This window comes from Nicotiana tomentosiformis, chromosome 1 (assembly GCF_000390325.3).
Source record: "Nicotiana tomentosiformis chromosome 1, ASM39032v3, whole genome shotgun sequence".
Taxonomy (NCBI): Eukaryota; Viridiplantae; Streptophyta; class Magnoliopsida; order Solanales; family Solanaceae; genus Nicotiana; species Nicotiana tomentosiformis.
The window spans coordinates 144,885,003-144,907,949 of record NC_090812.1 but is presented as its reverse complement, the minus strand read 5'-3'; the positions used below and the strand labels follow the sequence as shown (position 1 = coordinate 144,907,949).

The following is a 22,947-nucleotide window of genomic DNA, read 5'->3' as shown; positions in this document are numbered from 1 at the left end:
GGCTTACCTGGTCTTAGAGACTAGGTGTCATCACGACATCCTACGGAGGGAATTTGGGGTCGTGACACTCAGCTATCATTGTAAGGGTCACGAATTTTCTGGCAAACTTACGCTATACTCTATCCAAAGCTTAATACAATTTTATCTTCTTGCTTTTTAATTTCATTGTTGTTGTGCCGGAACCAATGTTTCTGCTATTTCGTCTCTTTTTCAAGGCTAAGTGGCACACTCCTTTTCTACTCCCAAAAGATATATATTATAGATTGTTGTGGGTTAAAGAGTTTTTCTAATTAAAGTAATAATTTTGAAGTAGAGATTATTTTATTATTTAGAGTCGCCACTTAAAATTTGATTTTTGGGTATTCCAAGTCACCTTTTATTTGAATACATATTCAAAAGAAGATTTTACTCTTTTATTATTGATATGCAAAAAACAAAGTCTGGGTAAGGAATTCTATTGACCGGGGAGAAGGTGTAAGGCATTCCCCGAGTCCCGTGATTCTAGCGCGGTCGCTTTATTGACTACAACTTGGCTTGAGTTAATTTTGGACAAACTGTGATTTATTGGCTTTCATGTTTTATCTATCCGCTTTTATTGCTTGATTATTTGTAATTATGGAATTATCCTGAAACGAGGCACACGTACGTGTACTCGTTTTGTGTGGCGCATCAAGAATCATGTCACGTGTACGTGTACACAATTAATAACACTTTATTAATATTAAGATTGTTTCACCCAAAATTGTGCAAACGCATACATTGGTTTTAATTTTGAAAATCATAATTATGTCACGCGAACATGTACATAATCACGATAATTGATTTATTACTTCGCGCCTAAATCATACTAGCGACATTTAATTTATGAGTTATTTTCCTAAACTAGTTTGAGATTAATGTATGGCCAAAGATTATGGAAATTACTTTGTGGATGATATAGTATGATTTGGCCATTATTAACATTAAGAGAGTCATTTATACTATGTAATTTTCATATGCACATTAAAACTAAAAGTTTCGCTGCTAGTCTAACAAATAAGACACTAATTTTGATAACTATGTAAGGCCCGTGAATAAATCATGTTATGATACTAACAGAATATATCTAAACATTTAACAAACACATAATCTTATTACTTTGAATTTTGATTACAAAAGAAGAAAAAAATGTACTAAATTTCCATGACTTCAATAAAAGCGAAACAAACCAAATCAGTTAGAGAACAAAGCAATGGAATCGATGTCAAAGCTGGTCATAAAACAATCACAAAATGAGAATAGAGCATGAAACTAATATAAGAACAGTAGATAAAAATAATGGACCTTTTGATAAAATTATCTCCAAAGCAAACTGTATAGCAACAAAGAAAAGCTCTAACACAGAACCGATGACCATTGAATCATCACAGAACCATGACCGAGACTCCAACGACGGCGGTAAACTCGACGGACGGAACTCTAGTGCAACTTCATTGTAGCGGCATTTTTGGTGTCCTTTTGAGGGGGCTATTACCTTAGTTATGAGCTGGTGGTTTGCTGGTTTTAAGAGCTGGTTTAGTTAATTTTTTAGCTGGGTTTCATGGAGGAACAAAGATAGTTTCAAAGCTATTCTAGAGGTGCTTTAATTAATGGAGGCTTTATGGGACTGTTTTATTTTTTTAGCTATTTGGTAGTTGTTTTTCAGCAGTGTTTGGGCTACGTTTTTGGCTAGAATTTTCTGTTTTTGGGGTGTTCAAGCAACTCTAAAAGATGTTCTCTAAGTGATGGAATCCAAGTGTTTTTATACAAGTGAGAGTCGGAGTGTGAGTTATTAAAGAGGAAGAGTGGGAGTGTGACTTGTTAAAGAGGAAGAGTGATGAGTGTGTTATGTGAGGGAATAATTATGTTTGTGGTAAGATATGTGCTAAGTGACTCGAGGGAGTTGGGGAAAAAGGGGTAAAATGAGTGGTAGAAGTGGGAAGTGAGGTATTGGTGAGATGGGTGAGATATAATTTTTTTAAGTAATTACTATAAAAGGTAAAATAAGAGCTAAAATATGTAGATTAAACTTAAAATATATTTACATACTAAAAAGTTGTGGAAAATTCAAGTATGGTCAAAAATTAGGTGCTCACTAAGTATTGCATTTTTTTTCAATTATCTTATTATTTTAGGATCAAATTAATTCATTTGTCTAAAAACCACTTATAAATTCAGTACCGTTTTACGGGTAAACAAATATCACTTAAGAAGCTAAAAAATGTGGGAGAATTTAATTGAATTGGCCCCATGCAAGAAAGCAAATCATCCACTATAAATAACTACATAATCAGAAGCAAATGTAGAAGTGTTTTATTAGTTTTCGAGTAGATATTTGTCCTTGTATCGTCTCTCCTCTTTTCATCCAAAAAGACGATGGATTTGAGCAAAGGCTTGCCGGTGGGAGTTCATGAAATCTCTCGTCGCCCTGCAAATTATCATCCAAGCATTTGGGGAGACTATTTCCTTGATTGTGTTTCTGATTCCACGGTAATTTCTGTAATTGTTTTTATATAAAATGCCATATAAACTTGCTACAGACGGTTACTTATTGTTGTAAATCAGCTTAGCTCGATAGTTAAAATATTTATGCACCACTCACGTAAGTAAAACTAGATGTGAAAATATAACGAAAATATTACAAATAATAAATTAGAGTCATGTAAACGGAAGCTTGGTCAGAATAATATTTAGAAGGACTTTACACAAATATTCGATTGGATTCTGTATACTTTTTCTAATCATTATAGATATATTACACATGCACTAATTATACAAAGTTATACACATTATAAATGGAGTATACATATATTATACATATGCATGTTATTTTTAATTTCGTTGTGGGAGCAGCTATTTGTGTTAATTTTTTTATTTTTGAGTGGATCGTCGCTACCTATGCTTATATCATTGATAAATCAATGAAAATTTTATCCTTACTCTTTCTATTTACCATTTGCGCCATGACTAAATTCTTCTTCTATTATTTCTTCATTTTATTCTGTTACTGATGAATCCGCCCTCTTCAACATGTTTCCTTCCAGATTATTAATCCTCTGGAACAGAAACAAGTTCAAGACTTGAGAGAAGAAGTGAGGAAGATGTTAATGGAAGTCCATGACACGTCTTCAGAAAAGCTCGAGTTGATTGATAAAATCCAACGCTTAGGAGTATCGTATCATTTTGAAGAGGAAATTGAGGCATCGCTACAAAGGATGTACGAAGCCTACCGTGAATGCAACAACATATATGGGGATGACCTTTATCTTGTTGCTCTTGGTTTTCGTTTACTAAGACAACAAGGCCATTTTGTATCTTGTGGTAAGTGACTAATAGCATGTTCAAGTTAATTACAAAAATCAGCTTAGTGTTTTTTCTTAAATGTATTTTTTTTTAAAATAATTTTTTGGTGAGAAGTAGTTTATGTTTGGCTAATTAATTCGAAAAGTGCTTCTGAGCATCAATTAGTATTTGACCAAGTTTTAAAAACTGCTTCTAAGTGTATTTTTCTCAAACGTGTTTTCCAAAAAAACACTATTGGAGGGAAGCTACTTTTTTCTGCTTCTCTTCAACAACACTTTTTTCCTTCCAAAAGCTAGGACAAACACCTCAATTTTTGGAAAGAAGCACTTTTGACAAAAAAAAAAAAAAAAAAAAAGACTTTTGGCCCAAAAACATATTGGCCAAACAGGCTATAACCATGTTCTCAACTTCATCATTTAGAATTAGTTAAATTGAAATTATTGAATTATAAGTAATGAATTGTAGTCTTCGTATATAGAGTTCATTACTTAGATGATCACTGAACTATCGAAAATTATGGATTAAAGTCACTTTTCTTTCATTTGTAACAAGAAAGTCACTTAATTATCCTTATTGCACTTTGATGATCACTCAATCGAATTTCTTAATATATTTTGGTAAAAAAAAACTAGTTTGACAGTCTACATGGACTTTTTATATTTTTTTCCACGTAAAATAATTATCATCCAAACAAAAATTAATCCAACCTGACCACGTAACTAAATAACTGCTCTTATTAAGTAACTGAAAGGTTCAATGTTTAATTAGAGAAACCATGAAAAGTTCATCTGCTTGAGAGAAGAAGATGATAGTTTTATAAAGTAGCAATGGGTACAAGGGTTTTTGGAAGAAAGATACATATGGAGTAAGGTTTATTTCATGTGGGTTTATTTTTAATGGATAAGGTTGGATTTATTTTTTGTTTGGGTGATAATTATTTATGTAGCTAAAAATATAAAAAGTCCATGTGGACTGTCATATCAACTTTTTTCACTAGAAATATTAAAAAATTTGTTTGATTGATTATTAGTGTGCAATATAAATAGTTGAGTACTTTCTTGTTACAATTAAAAAAAAAAAAAGTGACTTTGCCCCATGATTTTCCATAGATCAATAATCATGAGTAATGAGCTATTCATGTACATGTGTTTTGGCAATCTTCTTACGTTGAACCAGTTTTTAATGAATGTCTTAATGTCCATTATTCTTCACATGGTTTCATAGCTAAATTAATATATCTTTGACATAGGGCGGCTACACAATATTTAATCACCCATACTATATTACTCTACGGTCCAGATGTTCAACAATGAGCGTGCAAGGGGAGTAAAGTATCCGACCTCACTAAAAATATTAATTGTAGTCCGACTATATGTGTCCGAATATATCATATTATCTAAGTGTTTTTTTTACACGCCTCTTAAAAAATATTAATTAAGAAAGGGATTAGATTATTATACTCTTATTTATATCTTAAGATAAAATTTTATTATATTTAATATTTATTCTATTTATATATTATCTTCATCTTCAAAAACAATTATTACTAAGGGTAAAAATTAAAAAAAAAAATTAATCAATTTTGTCTTGAACTTCTAAAGTGACAAATAATTTGAAATAACTATTTTTAGTAATCATGACTATTAATATGAGACGGAAGGAGTAGCTAAGGTTCAATTTGGCCCAAAATTGGTTTTCTTAAGAGAAATGAGGGAAAGTGGTTTAGACTAAGGACCCATTTGGCCATAGATTTTATCAATTTTTTTTCAATTGTTTTTTGAAAAATACATGTTTGTTCATAAATTTTATCCATATTTTTAAAAAATTTCAAATCTCAAAACTCAAATTCCAAAACAACCTCAAGAGCTAGTTTTGGCCCAAAATATTACTATTATATTTTTTAAAAATTTTAAAAATTGCCTCAAACTTTTATATTTTATAAAAGAGCCCACTATTTATTATTTTGTAACAATGTTGTTTCATCTTCTCGGTCATCTGATAGTGTATTATGTAGTTCATTATAAAAATGATAATTTTGTACCAAATTTATTTATGTTCGTGACTATGGTTTGTGATAATGATAATGAATGTTATTGATGAAGGTAGTGTTGGCATTTGTGATAGTTTTTAGAACTTGTGGGTATAAGTCATGTTTCATGTTTTTTTTTTTTAAAAAGTGAAATATGTTTTGAAAACTGATGTCCAAACACATTTTCATCTTCAAACCAAACTTCACCAAAATCAGATTTTTCAAAACAAATTTGGGAATCTATGGCCAAACGCTTGTTAAGAAGTATGTCGGGAAATTATGTTTCCTTGTGAATTATTAATTAGAAATATTACTTCTCTATTTTAATGTATATGATTTTTTTTTTTCTTTTGAGTGTGTTCAGAAAAGAATAATTTATTTATAAATTTAGAATAATTTAACTTTAAACTTCTTGTTTTATTTTTATTGAGATAATGTGTAGTCACACCAATATTTATGGCTTGTTTTAGACCATAAGTTTTCAAAAGTCTTTCTTTTATTCTTAAACTTTATGCTTAGTCAAACAACATTACATAAATTGGGAGGAAGGAAGTATATATTTTTGTTTTTATGGATACTGTTATATACGTAAATAATAATTGCGATTTAGATTCTAAAAATTGTTGCAGCAGCTTATATAAACAGTTGCGACAGCCTTACTATAATATCCTCACATAAGCATTGCAATAAGTAATACCCTATTGCAACCATGAAGAATGAGACGGGTGTGGAACGATTCCAATAAAACTGTTGCAACGGATTTGTTTACCCGGAAAATCGGATATAGTTGAATTTATAAGTAGTTCTAAGGATATGCGGTATAGCTTGACATAAATCATACGTAGAAGTGGAAATGTTCAGATTCTTGGCTATAGAAAGGGGATATAAATTATTGAATTGGACCGGTGAATATGCTGAATAATACAAACTTAAGAGATTTATTCTTCAATAAATAGAACTAGTCTTCTTTTACAATGTGTGAACCTCTTTATGCTTACAAGGATTCCTCCTTTATAGTAGAGGGATCTTACTTTATTTATAATAAAAAATATATAGTGGAGGACTCATGATGAATTGTCTCTTCCTCGATTTCTGCCAAGATTCTCTCCCCTAGTGCGGTTTTAACGGCTCCTGTCTGCGAGCTCGATACTGGTTCGAGCTGGGTATTGGGTCGAGCCCTCGGCCTTGAGTTCGAGTTCGACATTCGGGGCAAGTGCCAATCGGTCTGTGCATCCCCGACAACTTTCTCTTTGCCTTGCGGTTCAATTTGGTCATCAGCTTGATAATGATACCGAGCCTATTCCTTGATCGATCTTGGAGCTCGAGGCTTGTTTGTACTATCCTCGGAACCCGTCTCGAGCTCTCACTTCGATCGCTTACCATTCGAACTCGATCAAACGTACGGAGTCTGAAATTTATTTCGACCGTACACAGATAGTCCCGTCATTTCTCAGGAAGAATGTGGTGAGAAGCGATATGATTTTCGACGGCCCGATCGGATAGTAGGCTGACGTTTTCACTGGGCTCGATCGTGACGTATGTGATAGTTGTCCCGTCGATTTAGTCTTTCAAGGTATTTAATGCACGTCTGACGGTGGTCGGCCACCGCTGATACTGAACTGCCACGGTATAAACTTATAAATAGCCCTTCCATTTATCATTTACCACTTTTACATCTGCAACCTCCCAAATTTTCTTACTTTTTCTGCCTCTGTTTCGCTGCTTGTAGAGCCACCTTCATCAACCTTTCATCTTCCTTTGCTTTTCTTTCTCTTACATCAATGGCAAAAACTTAAAAAACCATACCTCAGAAGGAGAAAGCTTCCTCTTCACGGTCGTCCGACGACAAGGCGCCGGTGGAGCTGCCTCCCCATGAGTATGTTCCTGGCCCGTGTACTCTGAAGATCAATTTTAAGGTTGAAAATCCTTCGTCGGTTCTGGGCTGGTGTGAGCATGTGTCGATGTACATATGCTTAATAACAGAGGGCCATCTCAAGGCTGTGAGGAATGACTGCAACTGGGGTCCCGAGGTTGTGTTGCAGATTCCCTCTCCCGAAGAGAGCGTCATCACTCATGTTGAGGGGTGTTTAAGTGTATATACTTACCCCTTCACGTTGGGTCCCATTGACCCAGTAATTATTGATTTTTGCAAAAGATATCAGGTCACTATCGGTCAAATCCATCCTTCTCTATGGCGCATAGTGACCTTGCCTCGCTTCTTCTCCAACAAGGCCGGGGGGGCTGGATATCACCCTAAATCACCTCATACGATTGTATAAGCCTCAAATCTTTCGAGGACTAATCAGGCTTCATCGTCGGGCATCGAAAGCTCTAATGTCGAGCATTGATGAAGACAAGGATCGGGGTTGGATGGGCCATTATATTCGGGTGAGGACCCGTGACCTCATTCCAGAAGCAAAGATGTTGTTCCCCGAGGAATGGAATTTCGACCGTAAGTGGATTCCATAAGGCATTGCTTTTTTGTATCTTTCTCTGATTCTATCTAATATCTTTCTCCGATATACAGTTGCCCCTTGGATGCCACAAGCGGTACCCAACCTCGAGGATTGGGTTTGCAAGTTAGCCTCGACTTCCTTTTATGCCGAACGAGCTTGGCGTGATTTGGCAAAAGGTAGATGGGAGGCCAAGAATCACGGTAAGGGTCACTTCTCGTGTTCTTCGAAATGTTTTTAGGCTTTATTCGTTACCGACTTCCTTTCATACAGATGTAACCAAGGATGTCGTTTTGAGGCCTTCGAGTGCTGAGGAAGGAACCAAGTCCCCGGTCCCGGAACCGGGGAAAGATATGAAATGAAAAGCTATCTCTCGATTAGAGGACCCCAAGCCCAAAACTCAAAGGGTGAGGAGGAAAGCAATCGCTCTTTCGACGGACTCGGTCCAGCAACTGAGAGAAGAAGAAGCCTCGGCTTTGGTGATCTGATCTGCGAAAGCTGTCGAGGTCGCTAGACCTTCTGAGCCATTGACAGTTATACCGGTCGGGGTCGATTTCGATACTCCGAGTCTCAATCAGAGCGTCCCGAGCGATTCACTCGGGACTATGATAGTGGGTGATTTTCCTTCTCTTTTGACCTTTTCTGAGGAGGCATTAAAGGAAGCTCGAGAATTGAAGACCCCCCGATATGGGCAGAGGCTCTAGTGTAGGGGGCCCTTTTCGGGATTGCTTTACTGGAGTCGATGATGCCTCCGACATTAGTGACGCTTCTCTTCTCCTAGAAGAGGCTCAACGTTTCATTTCTCGGGTATTGATTTTACTGTGCTTGGTTTCTTCGTTCTTTTCTAAACTTGACTTGTGTTTATTCCCTACTTGCAGGCCATTAGTAGGTTTTGAGTCGGCCCCAGCCAGTGTGAGGTTGAGCTTCGGAGCGTCTCGGGGGAGAGAGATGCTTTGCGGCTTCTTTGCAGCCAAAAGGACGAGGCTATAAAGGACCTCCAAGAAGATTTGGCTAAGGCTCGTGAAGATGAGGGCAAACTAGATAAGTAGGTGAGCCTCGTTCTGTTAGAATATGGGTTTGATCCAAATATGGAAGCTAACCCTTCGTTATCTCAGCTGCAGCAAAAGGCTGAAAATATCGGGTTGCTTCGGGAAGAAGTCGATCAAATCAAGGCCGAATATGATCGGTGGAAGGAGACTATCGACTGCCTGGCTGTAGAAAAAGAAACTATCTTGTCCAAATTATTATCGGCCAATGTTCAGTTTCGAAGCATCAAACAAAAGGGTTCGGCTCAGGCCAAGAGGATCGAGGATCTCGAAACACGGCTTGCTGAGGCCAAGGCGGAGGTTGAGTCATCGAAAGTCATGGTGGACAAGTCCATTGCCATGTATCGGGCCGATGCCGAGGCTGCTCAAATAGAGGCAAGAGAGGCAGCGGATACTGCCGACACTAGAGCACATTGGGTTTCCGAACTTGCTAAGTGTCAGTCTCGGAGGGAGAACCTCGAGGAGATACATGCTCGAGGTTTCGACCTTGCATAAGAGATAAAAAGGGCTAAAGAACGTGAAGCTAAAGCTGAGGCCTTGGCTTCTGATGGCGATGATGATGATGATGATGATGATAGCAAGAGCGGGGTCGAAGATGGGGGGAGCCCGGTGGAGAAGGGACCGCTCTCGATGATAACCCAGAAGCTTAGCCCTTAGCTTCTTCTATGTTGCATTTATTTACGTAAACCATCTTTGTATATCTTATACAAATATCTTTTTCTTTTACTGACTTGCTTTGTGAAGATTTCATTCATGCCTTGCGGATGTTTTCATGAGGATTAAGGTGATTTCATCGAATTCGACCTTCGTAGCTTTTATGGCCGAGTAAGTGTTCGCTCGAGCTCGAAATAAAAGTAGCCCACAGGCTTAGTGGTCGAGTGGGCGCTTGCCTGAATTTGAAAAATAAGATAGCCCTTAGGTTTTGATAATTGAATGAGTGATTGTTTCGAACTCGAAGTCAAAGTATATTAGCCCATAGGCTTTTTATGACCGAGTGAGTGATTGCTCGAACTCGAAGTAAGATAGCCCTTAGGCTTTAATAATTCAGTGAGTGATTGTTTCGAACTCGAACTCAAAGTATATTAGCCCGTAGGCTTTTTATGACCGAGTGAGCGATTGCTCGAACTCGAAGTTAGATATCCCTTAGGCTTTAATAATTGAGTGAGCGATTGTTTCTAAATCGAACTCAGGATATCTTAGCCCATAGGCATTTTATGACCGAGTGAGTGATTGCTCTAACTTGAAGTAAGATAGCCCTTAGGTTTTAATAATTGAGTGATTGTTTCGAATTCGAACTCAAGATATCTTAGCCCGTAGGCTTTTTATGACCGAGTGAGTGATTGCTCGAACTCGAAGTAAGATAGCCCTTAGGCTTTAATAATTGAGTGATTGTTTCGAACTCGAACTTAAGATATCTTAGCCCGTAGGCTTTTTATGACCGAGTGAGTGATTGCTCGAACTCGAAGTAAGATAACCCTTAGGCTTTAATAATTGAGTGAGTGATTGTTTCAGACTCGAACTCAGGATATCTTAGCCCGCAGGCCTTTTATGACCACTTGTATCAAAAATCCCTTTGATGGTGGTTGGCCTTTAAGCCTGTTTGAATCATAAAGCAATAAAATCTTTTCAACGTGTGAGATATATGAAAAAGAAGTTCTCCTTTAAAAGTCATTACACATGTGTTTGTATCTTGTGCCAGAGTTTGAGCAAAACTATGTGGGCATGGTTCGTTTTGACCATTTGGCCCTTACATTTTTCTCTATCAAGACCCTGTTTGTCATGAATTTGATATGGAGCGACTTTCTTGTGCCAAACTTGATTTATTCTCTTGGTAGCCCCCCAGTATTCAAGGTTGATTATGAAGGAGCCTCGGATACTATTGATTTGTCCCCGGGTAGTACATAGTTGTTGTCTCGTTAAAAACCTTGCCGTAAAAACCCACTTGAGATAAAACCCGAACTTAAGGGAAAAAGAGTACAACGCGTGCTTTGAAACTAGAGGTCTTGATTTTTTCATCTAATTCCTGCAATGAGTTAGTGTCGAATATACGTATATAGACGATAGAGGAGAAAATCATACCTTAATAGTAATATCGTTTGAGAAGCGATATGTTTCAATTGTTTGGTAATGGTTTTCCATCAATTGATCCAAGTTTATAAGACCCTTTCCCGACTATATCGAGGACTTGATAGGGTCCTTCCCAATTTGGGCCGAGCTTTCCTTCATTAGGATCTCGAGTGTTGATGGTGACCTTCCTTAGGAACAAGTCCCCGGCCTTGAAATGGCGAGGTTGATTCTTCTGTTATAGTTCTTTTCGATTCATTGTTTTTGTGCAGCCATTCAAATCAGTACCGCCTCTTGTTTTTCATCTAACAATTCAAGGCTACTATTTATTGCCTCGTAGTTCGATTCTTCCGCTGTATGTCGGAACCATGCGCTTGGTTCCCCGACTTTGACCGGGATTAGAGTTTCAGATCCATACACTATGGAAAATGGGGTAGCTCTTGTACTGGATTTAGATGTTGTCTGATATGCCCAAAGGACTTCGGGCAAAATTTCTCTCCACTTTCCTTTAGCTTCGTTCAATCTTTTCTTTATGTTTTGGATGATAACCTTGTTCGTTGATTAGGCCTGTCCGTTCCCGCTAGGATGATATGGTGTAGACAGTATTCTTTTTATTCTATGGTTTTCGAGGAATTTTGTCACTTTACCGCCGATAAACTATCTACCATTGTCAAATGTTATTTCTGCGGGTATCCCAAATCGACACACGATGCGGTCCAAGATGAAATCTATAACCTCTTTTTCTCTCAATTTTTCGAACGCCTATGCTTCAACCCATTTAGAGAAATAGTCAGTCATAAACAAAATGAATTTAGCTTTACCTGGGGCCGATGGTAGAGTGCCGACGATATCCATTCCCCATTTCATGAATGGCCATTGAGAAACGACCGAATGAAGATGCTCTCCGGGTTGATGGATCATCGGTGCAAATATTTGACATTTATCACATTTTCGAACGAACTCCTTAATGTACTTCTCCATGCTATCCCAACAGTACCCTGCTCTGATGATTTGCGAATTAATGGTTCGGCGCCGGAGTGGTTTTTACAAGTGCCTTCATGGACCTCTTGTAAATCATAATCGGTGTCTCCTGGTCCCAAGCATACCGCCAGTGATCCGTCGAACGTCCTTCTGTACAATGTTCCATCTTCAACGAACGTCAATGGAGCAGCTTTGGTTCGTAGAACCCTCGATTCTGTAGGGTTCGATGGGAGTTTTCCGTTCTTTAAATATTCAATATACTTATTCCTCCAATCCCAGGTTAAGCTCGTGGAATTTATTTCGGCATGTCCATCCTCGATTATAGATCTCGAGAGTTGAACGACAGTCCCCGAGTTGATCTTATCCTCCTCGACCGACGACCACAAATTTGCGAGTGTGTCAGCCTAACAGTTTTTTTCTCGAGGCACATGTTGTAGGGTCCATTCTTTGAAACGGTATAGATTTACCTATAATTTGTCCAAATACCTTTGCATCCTATCTTCTCGAACCTCGAAAGTTTTGTTTACTTGGTTCACCACTAGTAATAAATCACATTTGGCTTCAATGACATTTGTTCCCAGGCTTTTAGCTAGCTCGAGACCTGCAATCATGTCCTCATAATCGTCCTCATTGTTAGTTAATCTAGTGGTTTTGATGGATTGTCTAATAATGCCACTTGTTGGAGGTTTCAGTACTATGCAAGGCCCGGACCCCTTCACATTTGAAGCACTATCTGTGTAGAGGGTCCAAACCCTCAACGACATACCAGACTTTAACAAGAGTTGCTTTTCAACTTCGGGTACGAGATTTGGCATGAAATCGGCCACGAAGTCCGCTAAAATTTAGGACTTGATGGTCGTATGGGGTTGATATTCGATATCGTACCCACTAAGTTCGACGGCCCATTTTGCCAATCGACCTGATAGTTCGGGCTTGTGCAAAATATTGCGAAGTGGGTAAGTGGTCAAAATGCATATGGGGTGACATTAAAAGTATGGTCTTAACTTTCTAGAGGCGCTTATTAGTGCAAGTGATAATTTCTCTAGGTGAGGGTATCTAGCCTCTGCTTCCCCTAAGGTCTAACTTACATAATAAACAGGAAACTACGTACCTTGCTCTTCTCGAATTAGGAATCCACATAGCGTGATTTCCGATACTGCCAAATATAAGTATAGCTTCTTATCTGTCCTCGGAGTGTGAAGTAGTGGTGGGCTCGATAGGTACCACTTCAATTGCTCTAGTGCCTATTGGCATTCCGGGGTCCAGGCGAAATCGTTCTTCCTTTTGAGTAGAGAGAAGAATTTATAGCTTTGATTTGATGACCTCGAAATGAATTGGCCTAAGCCAGCTATCCGCCCGGTCAGCCTTTGCACTGCTTTGACGCTATCCACAATGGTGATGTCTTCGATGGCCTTAATTTTGTCGCGGTTGATCTCGATTCCCCGATTCAATACCATTAAACCAAGGAACTTTCCCGATCCAACCCCGAAAGCACATTTCTCGAGGTTGAGTTTCATGTTGTATTTCCTTAAGATCTTAAACATTTCCTACAAATGAGTCAAATGGTCCTCTGCGTGCAGGGACTTAACTAGCATGTCATCAATATAAACTTCCATCGACTTACTTATTTGTTCTTCAAACATTTTATTCACTAGGCATTGGTAAGTAGCTCCTGCGTTTTTTAGCCCGAATGGCATTACATTATAGCAATTGGTTCCGTACTTGGTGATAAATGAAGTCTTTTCCTAGTCCTCCGGGTTCATTCAAATTTGATTGTACCCGGAGTAGGCGTCGAGAAAAGTAAGGATCTCGTGGCCGGATGTGGCATCGATCATGCGATCCATGCTAGGCAGTAGAAAAGAATCTTTGGGCCATGAATTGTTTAGATCTTTATAATCTACGAACATTTTAAGTTTGTTCTCCTTTTTAGGGACTACAACTACGTTGGCTAACCACTCGGGATATTTTATTTCCCGAATTGACCCTATTGTGAGAATTTTAGTTACCTCATCCTTTATAAATGTGTGTTTTACCTCGGACTGAGGTCTTCTTTCTTGCATCGTCGGTTTGAATCTGGGGTCCAAGTTCAGCTGGTGCGTTGTTATTGACGGTGGGATCCCTTCCATGTCTAAATGGGACCAAGCAAAACAGTATATGTTATCGATAAGAAATTGAATGAGTTTTTCCCTGAGTTCAGGGGTCAATGCCGTTCCAAGGTATACCTTTCTATCGGGCAGATATTCGATTAATATAACCTGCTCCAGCTCTTCGATCGTAGATTTTGTGGCGTCGGAGTCGTCAGGGATGATGAAAGCTCGAGGAGTCAGAAACTCTTCCTCGTCATCCTCTATTTCTTGTTCCATCGGTTTGGTCGAGACTGGTGGCTATGATTGCTATTTGGTTTCTCGTCTATCTTTAGTGCTCGATCTTTCCGAGACCAATAGCGTTGGTATCGGTGTTACCTCATCGACCGCAAATATTTCCTTCGCAACATGTTGCTCCCCGTATACTATTTTCACACCTTCCGACATAGGAAATTTCATTACTTGGTGGAGGGTCTAAGGTACTGCCTTCATATTATGGATCCAAGGCCTTCTGAGTAGGGAATTGTACCTCATATCCCCTTTGATTACGTGGAATTTGGTATTTTGGATGGTTCCAGCTACATTCACTAGTAGAGTAATCTCCCCTTTAGTTGTTTCACTAGCCCTATTTAAACCGTTCAAGACCCAAGCTGGGGGCACGACCTGATTCTGCAAACCGAGCTGCTCCACTACCCAAGATCGGATGATATTCGCAGAGCTACCTGGATCCACTAAAACACGCTTAACTTGGGCTTTATTTAATAGGATAGAAATTACCAGAGCGTCATTGTGAGGTTGAGAGATGCCCTCGGCTTCTTCAACTCCGAATGATAAAGTGTCCTCGAGTACATAACCTCAAGTTCATTTTTCCCCTGTGGTGGGTACCTTGACGTACTTGAGCTTGGGTCCCTGTGGAGTATCGACCCCACCGATGATCATATGAGTGATATGTAGAGGTTCCTCTTCTTTATCCCTTTTGCTGGTGTCCCTTTCTCTGAAGTGATTCTTGGCTCGGTCACTGAGGAACTCTCGAAGGTGGCCCTCATCGAATAGGCGGGTTACCTCTTCTTTTAATTGTCTGCAATCCTCGGTCTTGTGGCTCTGCGTGCCATGATACTTGCACAATGAATTTTGGTTTCTTTGGGAAGGGTCGGTTTGCATGGGTCTGGGCCACCTAGTATCTTTGATTCTTCTGATTTTTGATACAATGCACGATGCTTCGACGCTGAAATTGTACTCCGATAGCCGAGGTTCCTCTATAGCATCGCCATATTTAGCGAAGCCATTCTTGGTCATAAGTCCCTGAGAATTTTGTCCTCAATCACCCCTTCGATTGTTCAGAGCAAAATTTCGCGCTGAGCCGTTGTTCATTCGATCTGCGACGTGCGATTGATATCGGTCTCTGTTCGACCTTCGTTCTCTGTCGATATCTCTCTGGTTTTTGATAGCTGCCATGTTCTGGTGCATGGACCCATAAGGAGCTCCCAACTAGTCGTCTTCGACCCTGATTTTTGACTGATATCAGTTATGTACATCCGCCCAAGTTATTGCCGGATACTCAATCAAATTTTGCTTCAGTCGACGTGATGCTATTGAGATTTGCTCGTTCAACCCTTGGGTGAAATCTTGGACGGCCCAGTCGTCTGTGACCGGTGGCAATTCCATGAGTTCCATTTGAAATTGCGACACAAACTCACTCAGCATTTCATTACTGCTTTGCTTTACTTTGAAGAGGTCTGATTTCCTTGTTGCAACCTTTATGGCACCAGCATGTGCCTTTACAAACGAATCCGCTAACATGGCAAAAGAATCGATGGAATTTGGGGGCAAATTATGATACCAAATCATTGCTCCCTTCGAGAGGGTCTCTCCGAATTTTTTGAATAACACGGATTCGATCTCGTCGTCTTCCAAGTCGTTACCCCTGATGGCACACGTGTAAGATGTGACGTATTTATTGGGATCGGTCGTACCGTTATATTTTGGAATTTGGGGCATATGAATATTTTTGGAGATTGGTTTTTGTCACGACCCAAATTAACCCTCCGTAAGGTGTCGTGATGGCACCTAGTCTTTATGACTAGGTAAGCCTAATATTACGAAAAATATAAAGAAAACACAACATCTTAAAGATAAACAGCATATTGTGAATAGCCAAAAGTAGTACCACTCGGCATATACAAAATAATTTCCAAAAACCCGAAATATCACTAAGTCACAAGCTGCTATAATCTATGTAGCTCTATATAAAAGTCTGAAGATAATAAAGAAAGTCTCTAGGTGAGGGAGTAGAAGGGGACTCCGAAGATCTGCGGACGCAAGCAATAGTACCTTGAAGTCTCCTAAAATCAGCACCACGCATAAACCCCGAGTCTGATAACTCACACGTGGATCTGCACACGAAAACATGTGCAGGGAAGGGCATGAGTACGCCACAAAGGTACCCAGTAAGTGCCAAGACTAACCTCGGTCGAGTAGTGACGAGGTCAGGTCAAGACCCTACCGGAGTAAATATAATAAATTAAACAGTAAAAGATATAAGTAAAATTTATGGTAACACAATTAAAGAGATTCTCGAAAATTTAACAGTTAAGGGAGCCCTCGACTCAAACCAAGGTAAACACAGTGGGAAATCTTCCGGGATACCGTTCCGTAGTTCCGAATGAATATGCAGTACTGGGGGATCTCTCGGAATACGTCCGTAGTTCCAAAGTAAATATGCAGTGCTGGGGGATCTCCCGAAATACGTCCGTAGTCCCAAAGTAAATATGCAAGATAGGGGGATCTCCCAGAATACTTCCGTAGTCCCAATTCAAATATGCAACGCAAGATGAAATGGCATGTATGGCATCAAGTTATACAGTTTATACTGAACACAGATAAGGAAAATAAGGATTTAACTAAGCATGGCACACAAAATGTCAAATAGGCAGTTAAAACACGTAAGCATGCTTTTCTAGTCTAAACTAAACAATTAAACATATTAGTACAATTTAATAAGAGAAACAATTTATGATTTAAAAATGATAAATAGGATTTTATTTTTTTGCAATAACAGCCCGTGTACATACTCGTCACCTCACATACACGGCGCCCACACACCAAATAATATCAAGATATACTAAGGAGAAAGTCCCCAACACAAGGTTAGGCAAGCCACTTACCTCGAACCGCTCAAATCAACTCGATGTCACGTTCTTGCCACGAGTATCCGACTCTAAATGACCCGAATCTATTCAAATTAATTGCATAATGTAAATATATCTACAAGTAACTAATTTAACTAAATAATTCGAAGCTAAAGTGTGAAATTAGGAAAAAACGTCCAAAAAGTCTCCCCGGCCCACGTCTCGGAATCGGGTAAAAATTACAAATTCTAAACATCCATTCACTCGAATAAAAATTATCTAAATCCGACGTCAAATCCCTATTCAAATCTCAGATTTTCAATTGGGGAACCTCTTCCCTCATTTCCAAACTTTTACCATCAAATTCCTTAATTAGACTAGGAAAACAACAATAGATTATTGTATTATGATCAAAATAGAGTTAGAATTCGTTACCCAATAGTTCTCTTTGAAACTCCCTCGAGAAATCGTCTCCCACCGAGCTCCAAATCAATTTTTTGTGTTATGAAATTTTAAACCCTCGAAATTCCCTTTTTCTGCCCAGCGATATCTGCATTTGCCCTCATGGGGCCGCATCTGCGGTCCCGCACTTGCGGAAATATTAATGCAGGTGCGAAAGTCACTTATTGGGTTGGGTCCGCATTTGCGACCCCTGCGCCACATCTGCGGCTCCGCTTCTGCGGACGATTAGTCGCACCTGCGAGCCCGGCATGCCCTGTCCATTGCTACATCTGCGAACTCCCAAGCACACCTGCGAGTCCACACCTGCGAACTCCCCTCCGCAGGTGCGAAACACCAGAACCAGCAATGCACTAGATTTTCCTAAGTCCAAATTTCTTCCTGTTAAGCATCTGAAACACACCTGAGGCCCCCGGGACCTCAACCAAACATACCAACCAATCCTAAAATATCATACAAACTTAGTCGAGCCTTCAAATCACATCGAACAACAACAAATCCTGAATTAAGCACGGATTCAAGCCTAAGAATTTAAAATTTTCCAAATGCTACAAACGACGCCGAACCACATCAAATTTAGTCCAAATGACTTTAAATTTTACACACATGTCACAAATGACATTATGAACCTACAGCCACTTTCGAAATTCCATTTCGAGCTCGATATCAAAATTCCTGTATCGGCCGAAATCGCCGAAAAACTAACTTTCGCCAATTCAAGCCTAAATCTAGTACAGGCCTCCAAAACACATTCCGGGCGAGCTCCTAACCCCAAAATAACTCAACGGAGCTAACGGAGTAGACGTAATTCCATTCCGGATCTGTCTTCACACAGTTCCGACTATGGTCCAAACTGTAAGGCTTAAACTCACAACTAGGGACTAAGTGTCCCAAAACTCTCTGAATTCCATAACCAATCACTCTGGCAAGTCCCAAAAGTAGAAACAAATATGGGGAAAGCAGATATTAGAGGACCGGGGCTCAAATTCTCAAAACGACTGGCCGGGTCGTTACATCCTCCCCCTCTTAAAACAATCGTTCGTCCTCGAATGAGTATAAATACATACCTGAAATTGTGAAAACATGAGGGTACTGGCTACGCATATCCTGTTCGGTCTCCCAAGTCGCCTCCTCAACCGGCTGACCTCCCCACTGGACCTTTACTGAAGCAATATTCTTTGACCTGAGCTTTCTGACCTGCCTGTCCAAAATGGCTACAGGCTCCTCAACATAAGACAGATCTTTGTCCAACTAGACTGAGCTGAAATCCAATACATGAGTCGTATCACCGTGATACTTCCGGAGCATATACACGTGGAATACCGGGTGAACTCCTGCTAGGCTGGGAGGCAAGGCAAGCTCATAAGCAACCTCCCCAACATGACGCAATATCTCGAAAGGACCAATAAACCTCAGGATCAGCTTGCCCTTCCTCCCGAACCTCATGACGCTCTTCATAGGCGATACCCGAAGCAAGACCCGCTCACCAACCATAAATGCCAAATCACGAACCTTACGGTCTACATAACTCTTCTACCTGGACTGGGCTGTGCGAAATCCCTCCTGAATCACCTTCACCTTATCCAGGGTATCCTGGACCAAATCTGTACCCAACAATCGGGCCTCTCCTAGCTCAAACCATCCCACTAGGGACCGGCACTGCCTACCATACAAAGCCTCATACGGTGCCATCTGAATGCTGGACTGGTAACTGTTGTTGTAGACAAACTCCACAGGTGGCAAGTATTGGTCCCATGACCCTTCGAAACACAGGAACAGAGCATATCCTCAAGAATTTGAATTGTGTGATCGGACTGCCCGTCCGTCTGAGGGTGAAAGGTTGTGCTCAACTCCACCCTAGTACCCAACTCTTGTTGTACGGCTCTCCAAAACCATGATGTGAATTGTGTACCTTTGTCTGAAATGATGGATACTGGAATACCATGAAGGCGGAAAATCTCTATGATATAAATCTCAGACAATCTCTCAGAAGAATAAGTGGTCAACACTGGAATAAAATGAGCTGACTTGGTCAGCCGATCCACGATCACCCAAATAGCATCGAACCTTCTAAAAGTTCATGGAAGTCAAACTACAAAGACCATGGTGATCTGCTCCCACTTCCACTCTGGGATCTCTAACCTATGAAGTAATCCACTCGGTCTCTAATGCTCATATTTAACTTGCTGACAGTTGAGACACTTGGCCACAAACCTAACTATATCCTTTTTCATTCTTCTCTACCAATAGTTTTGGCTCACATCCTAGTACATCTTCGCGGCACCGGGATGAATGGAGTACCTCGAACTGTGGGCCTCCTTGAGAATCAACTCCTGAAGCCCATCTACATTGGGCACAGAGATCCGGCCCTGCATCCTCATCACACTGTCATCACCAATAGTCACATCTCTGGCATCACCTCGTCAAACCCTGTCCTGAAGAACTAGAAGATGAGGATCATCATACTGGCGCTCCCTGATACGGTCATAAAGAGAAGACCGAGCAACCACACAAGCTAATACCCGGCTAGGTTCTGAAATATCCAATCTCACAAACTAACTGGCTAAGGCCTGAACATCCAAGGCTAAGGGCCTCTCAGCTGCCGGAAGATATGCCAAACTCCCCAAACTCTCTGCCCGGCGACTCAAGGCGTCGGCCACTACATTAGCCTTCCCCGGGTGGTATAATATAGTGATATCATAGTCTTTAAGTAGCTCCAACCACCTCCGCTGACCCAAATTAAGGTCCTTCTGCCTGAACAAGTGTTGCAAACTCCGGTGATCAGTGTAAATCTCACAGGGAACACCGTACAAATAATGACGCTAGATCTTCAAGGCGTGAACAACAGCTGCTAACTCGATATCATGAACCAGATAATTCTTCTCATGCACCTTCAACTGTCTAGACGCGTAGGCAATCACCCTACCGTCCTGCATCAATACCGATCCAAGGCCAATCCTTGAGGCACCACAATAGACAGTGTAGGACCCCGAATCTGTAGGAAATACTAACACTGGGATGTAGTCAAAGCTGTCTTAAGCTTCTGAAAGCTCTCCTCACACTCCTCGATCCACCTAAACGGAGCACCCTTTTGGGTCAGCCTAGTCATAGGTGCTACAATGGATGAAAATCCCTCCACAAAGCAATGGTAATACCCCACCAAACCAAAGCAACTGCGGATCTCCATAGCTGATGACGGTCTAGGACAACTCTGTACTGCCTCCACCTTCTTCGGATCTACCTGGATCCCATCACAAGACACTTTGTGGCCCAAGAATGCCACTGAATCAAGCCAGAATTCACACTTAGAAAATTTTGCGTACAATTTCTTCTCCCTCAAAGTCTAAAGCACGATCCTCAGGTGCTGCTCATAATCTTCTCGAGACCGGGAATATACGAGGATGTCGTCAATAAACACAATGACGAAGGAATCAAGATAAGGCCGGAATACACTGTGCATCAAATGCATAAAGGCTGCTGGGTCATTGGTTAGTCCAAATGACATGACAAGAAACTTATAGTGACCATATCTAGTCCTGAAAGTAGTCTTCGGGATATCCGGCTCCCGAATCTTTAACTGATGATAGCTAGAACGCAAGTCAATCTTGGAAAACACCCTGGCACCATGTAACTTATCAAATGAGTCATCAATAAGAGGCAATGGATACCTATTCTTCACTGTAACCTTGTTCAACTGCCGATATTCAATACACATACGCATAGAACCATCCTTCTTCTTCACAAATAAGACAGGAGCACCCCAAGGTGATACACTAGGCCTGATAAAATCCTTATCAAGCAACTCCTTCAACTGCTCCTTCCGGGCTCCTTCATGCCCGGAAGATCAACTAGAAACACATCTGGAAAGTCCCTCACTACTGGAACTGACTCGATTGTAGAGGTATCCATACTGACATCTCTCGTATAGGCCAAATACGCATCACACCCCTTCTCAACTATTCGCTGAGCCTTAAGGAATGAAACGACCCTGCGGGGAGTATACTATAAGGTACCTCTCCACTCTAATCTCGACAAGCCTAGCATAGCTAGCATCAAGGTCTTAGCGTGACAATCAAGAATAGCATAATGGGGCGACAACCAGTCAATGCCTAAGATAACATAAAAATCTACCATACTGAGTAATAACAAATCGGCTCTGGTCTCAAAACCACTAAGAGCATTCAAACACGACCAATATACGCGATCCACAATAAGAGAATCTCCCACAGGAGTAGATACATAAATAGGGAAACTCAAAGAATCCTGAGATATCGCTAGCTGTAGAGCAAAATAAGAAGAGATATATGAATACGTAGAGCCTGGGTCAAATAATACTGATGCATCCTTATGACAGACAGAGACGATACATGTGATGACTGAATCTGAAGCAACGGCCTCTGAACGGGCTGGAAGGGCATAGTACATGGCCTGGCCTCCCCCTCTAGGGCGACCTCGACCTCCCCGACCTCCACCTCGAGTTAGTTGAGGAGGTGGGGTGGCAGCTGGTGCTGGAAGAATGGCTGGAGGACCCGATGGAGCACGTGGAGGCTGATAAGTCAGTGGAGGTGCACCCCTCCTGGCTCTGGGGCAATCTCTAACCAGGTGACGAGTGTCACCACACTCAAAACAACCTCTCGAAGGATGCGGCGGCTGAGACTGACTCGGACATGGCCTACTGGACTGGCCGGTGATAGCACCTCGAGCAGGAGGCATACTGGATACTGGCGGTGCATAATAGGGCTCCTGAGTTCTAGGAGGAGTTGGAACACCGCTAGCTGTTGGAAGGGCTGAATGAATAGGGCGACTCACGAAACCCCTACCATAGCGTGCTGCTGGCGCACGGGCTCCTGAATAATGACCAGTCTCTCGAGACCTCTTGGCCTCTCTCTCTTCTCTGTCCCGGGCAAACATGCCCTCCACTCTCCTGGCAATGCTCACTGCATGATGATAAGTGATGTCCATCTCCAACTCCCTGGCCATACTAGTCCGGATACTGGGGTAGAGTCCCTCAATGAAACGACGAAACCTCTCTCTGACTGTAGAAACCAGAGCCAGTGCATGGCGAGCTAATTCACTGAAACAGACTACATACTCCGATACAGTCATAGCACCCTGACGCAACTGCTCAAACTCTGCTCACCAAGCATCCCTGAGGCTTTGAGGAACATACTCACGCAAGAATATCTCTGAAAACTGAGTCCAAGTGAGTGAGGTTGCCTCGTCCGGACTACTCAGCTCATAGGCACGCCACCACTGATATGCTGCTCCCCTCAGTTGGAAAGCGATGAAAGAAACCCCACTCGTCTCCACAATGCCCATAGGGTGGAGAATACGATAACACTCCTAAAGAAAACCCAAAGCATCATCTGAACATAGTCCACT

At 40.9% G+C, this 22,947-nt stretch overlaps 1 protein-coding gene across 1 annotated transcript in view; it reads left to right on the top strand.

Moving 5' to 3' along the window:
• Positions 1-2,316: 2,316 nt before the first annotated feature.
• LOC104115014 ((-)-germacrene D synthase-like) overlaps positions 2,317-22,947 on the top strand; it is a 31,141-nt gene continuing 10,510 nt past the window's right edge. The window contains exons 1-2 of the mRNA XM_009625580.4: positions 2,317-2,508; positions 3,063-3,339. Of these exons, the coding sequence (XP_009623875.1) occupies positions 2,395-2,508; positions 3,063-3,339 (391 nt within the window). The 5' untranslated portion in view covers positions 2,317-2,394. The remainder of the gene's footprint in view (positions 2,509-3,062; positions 3,340-22,947) is intronic.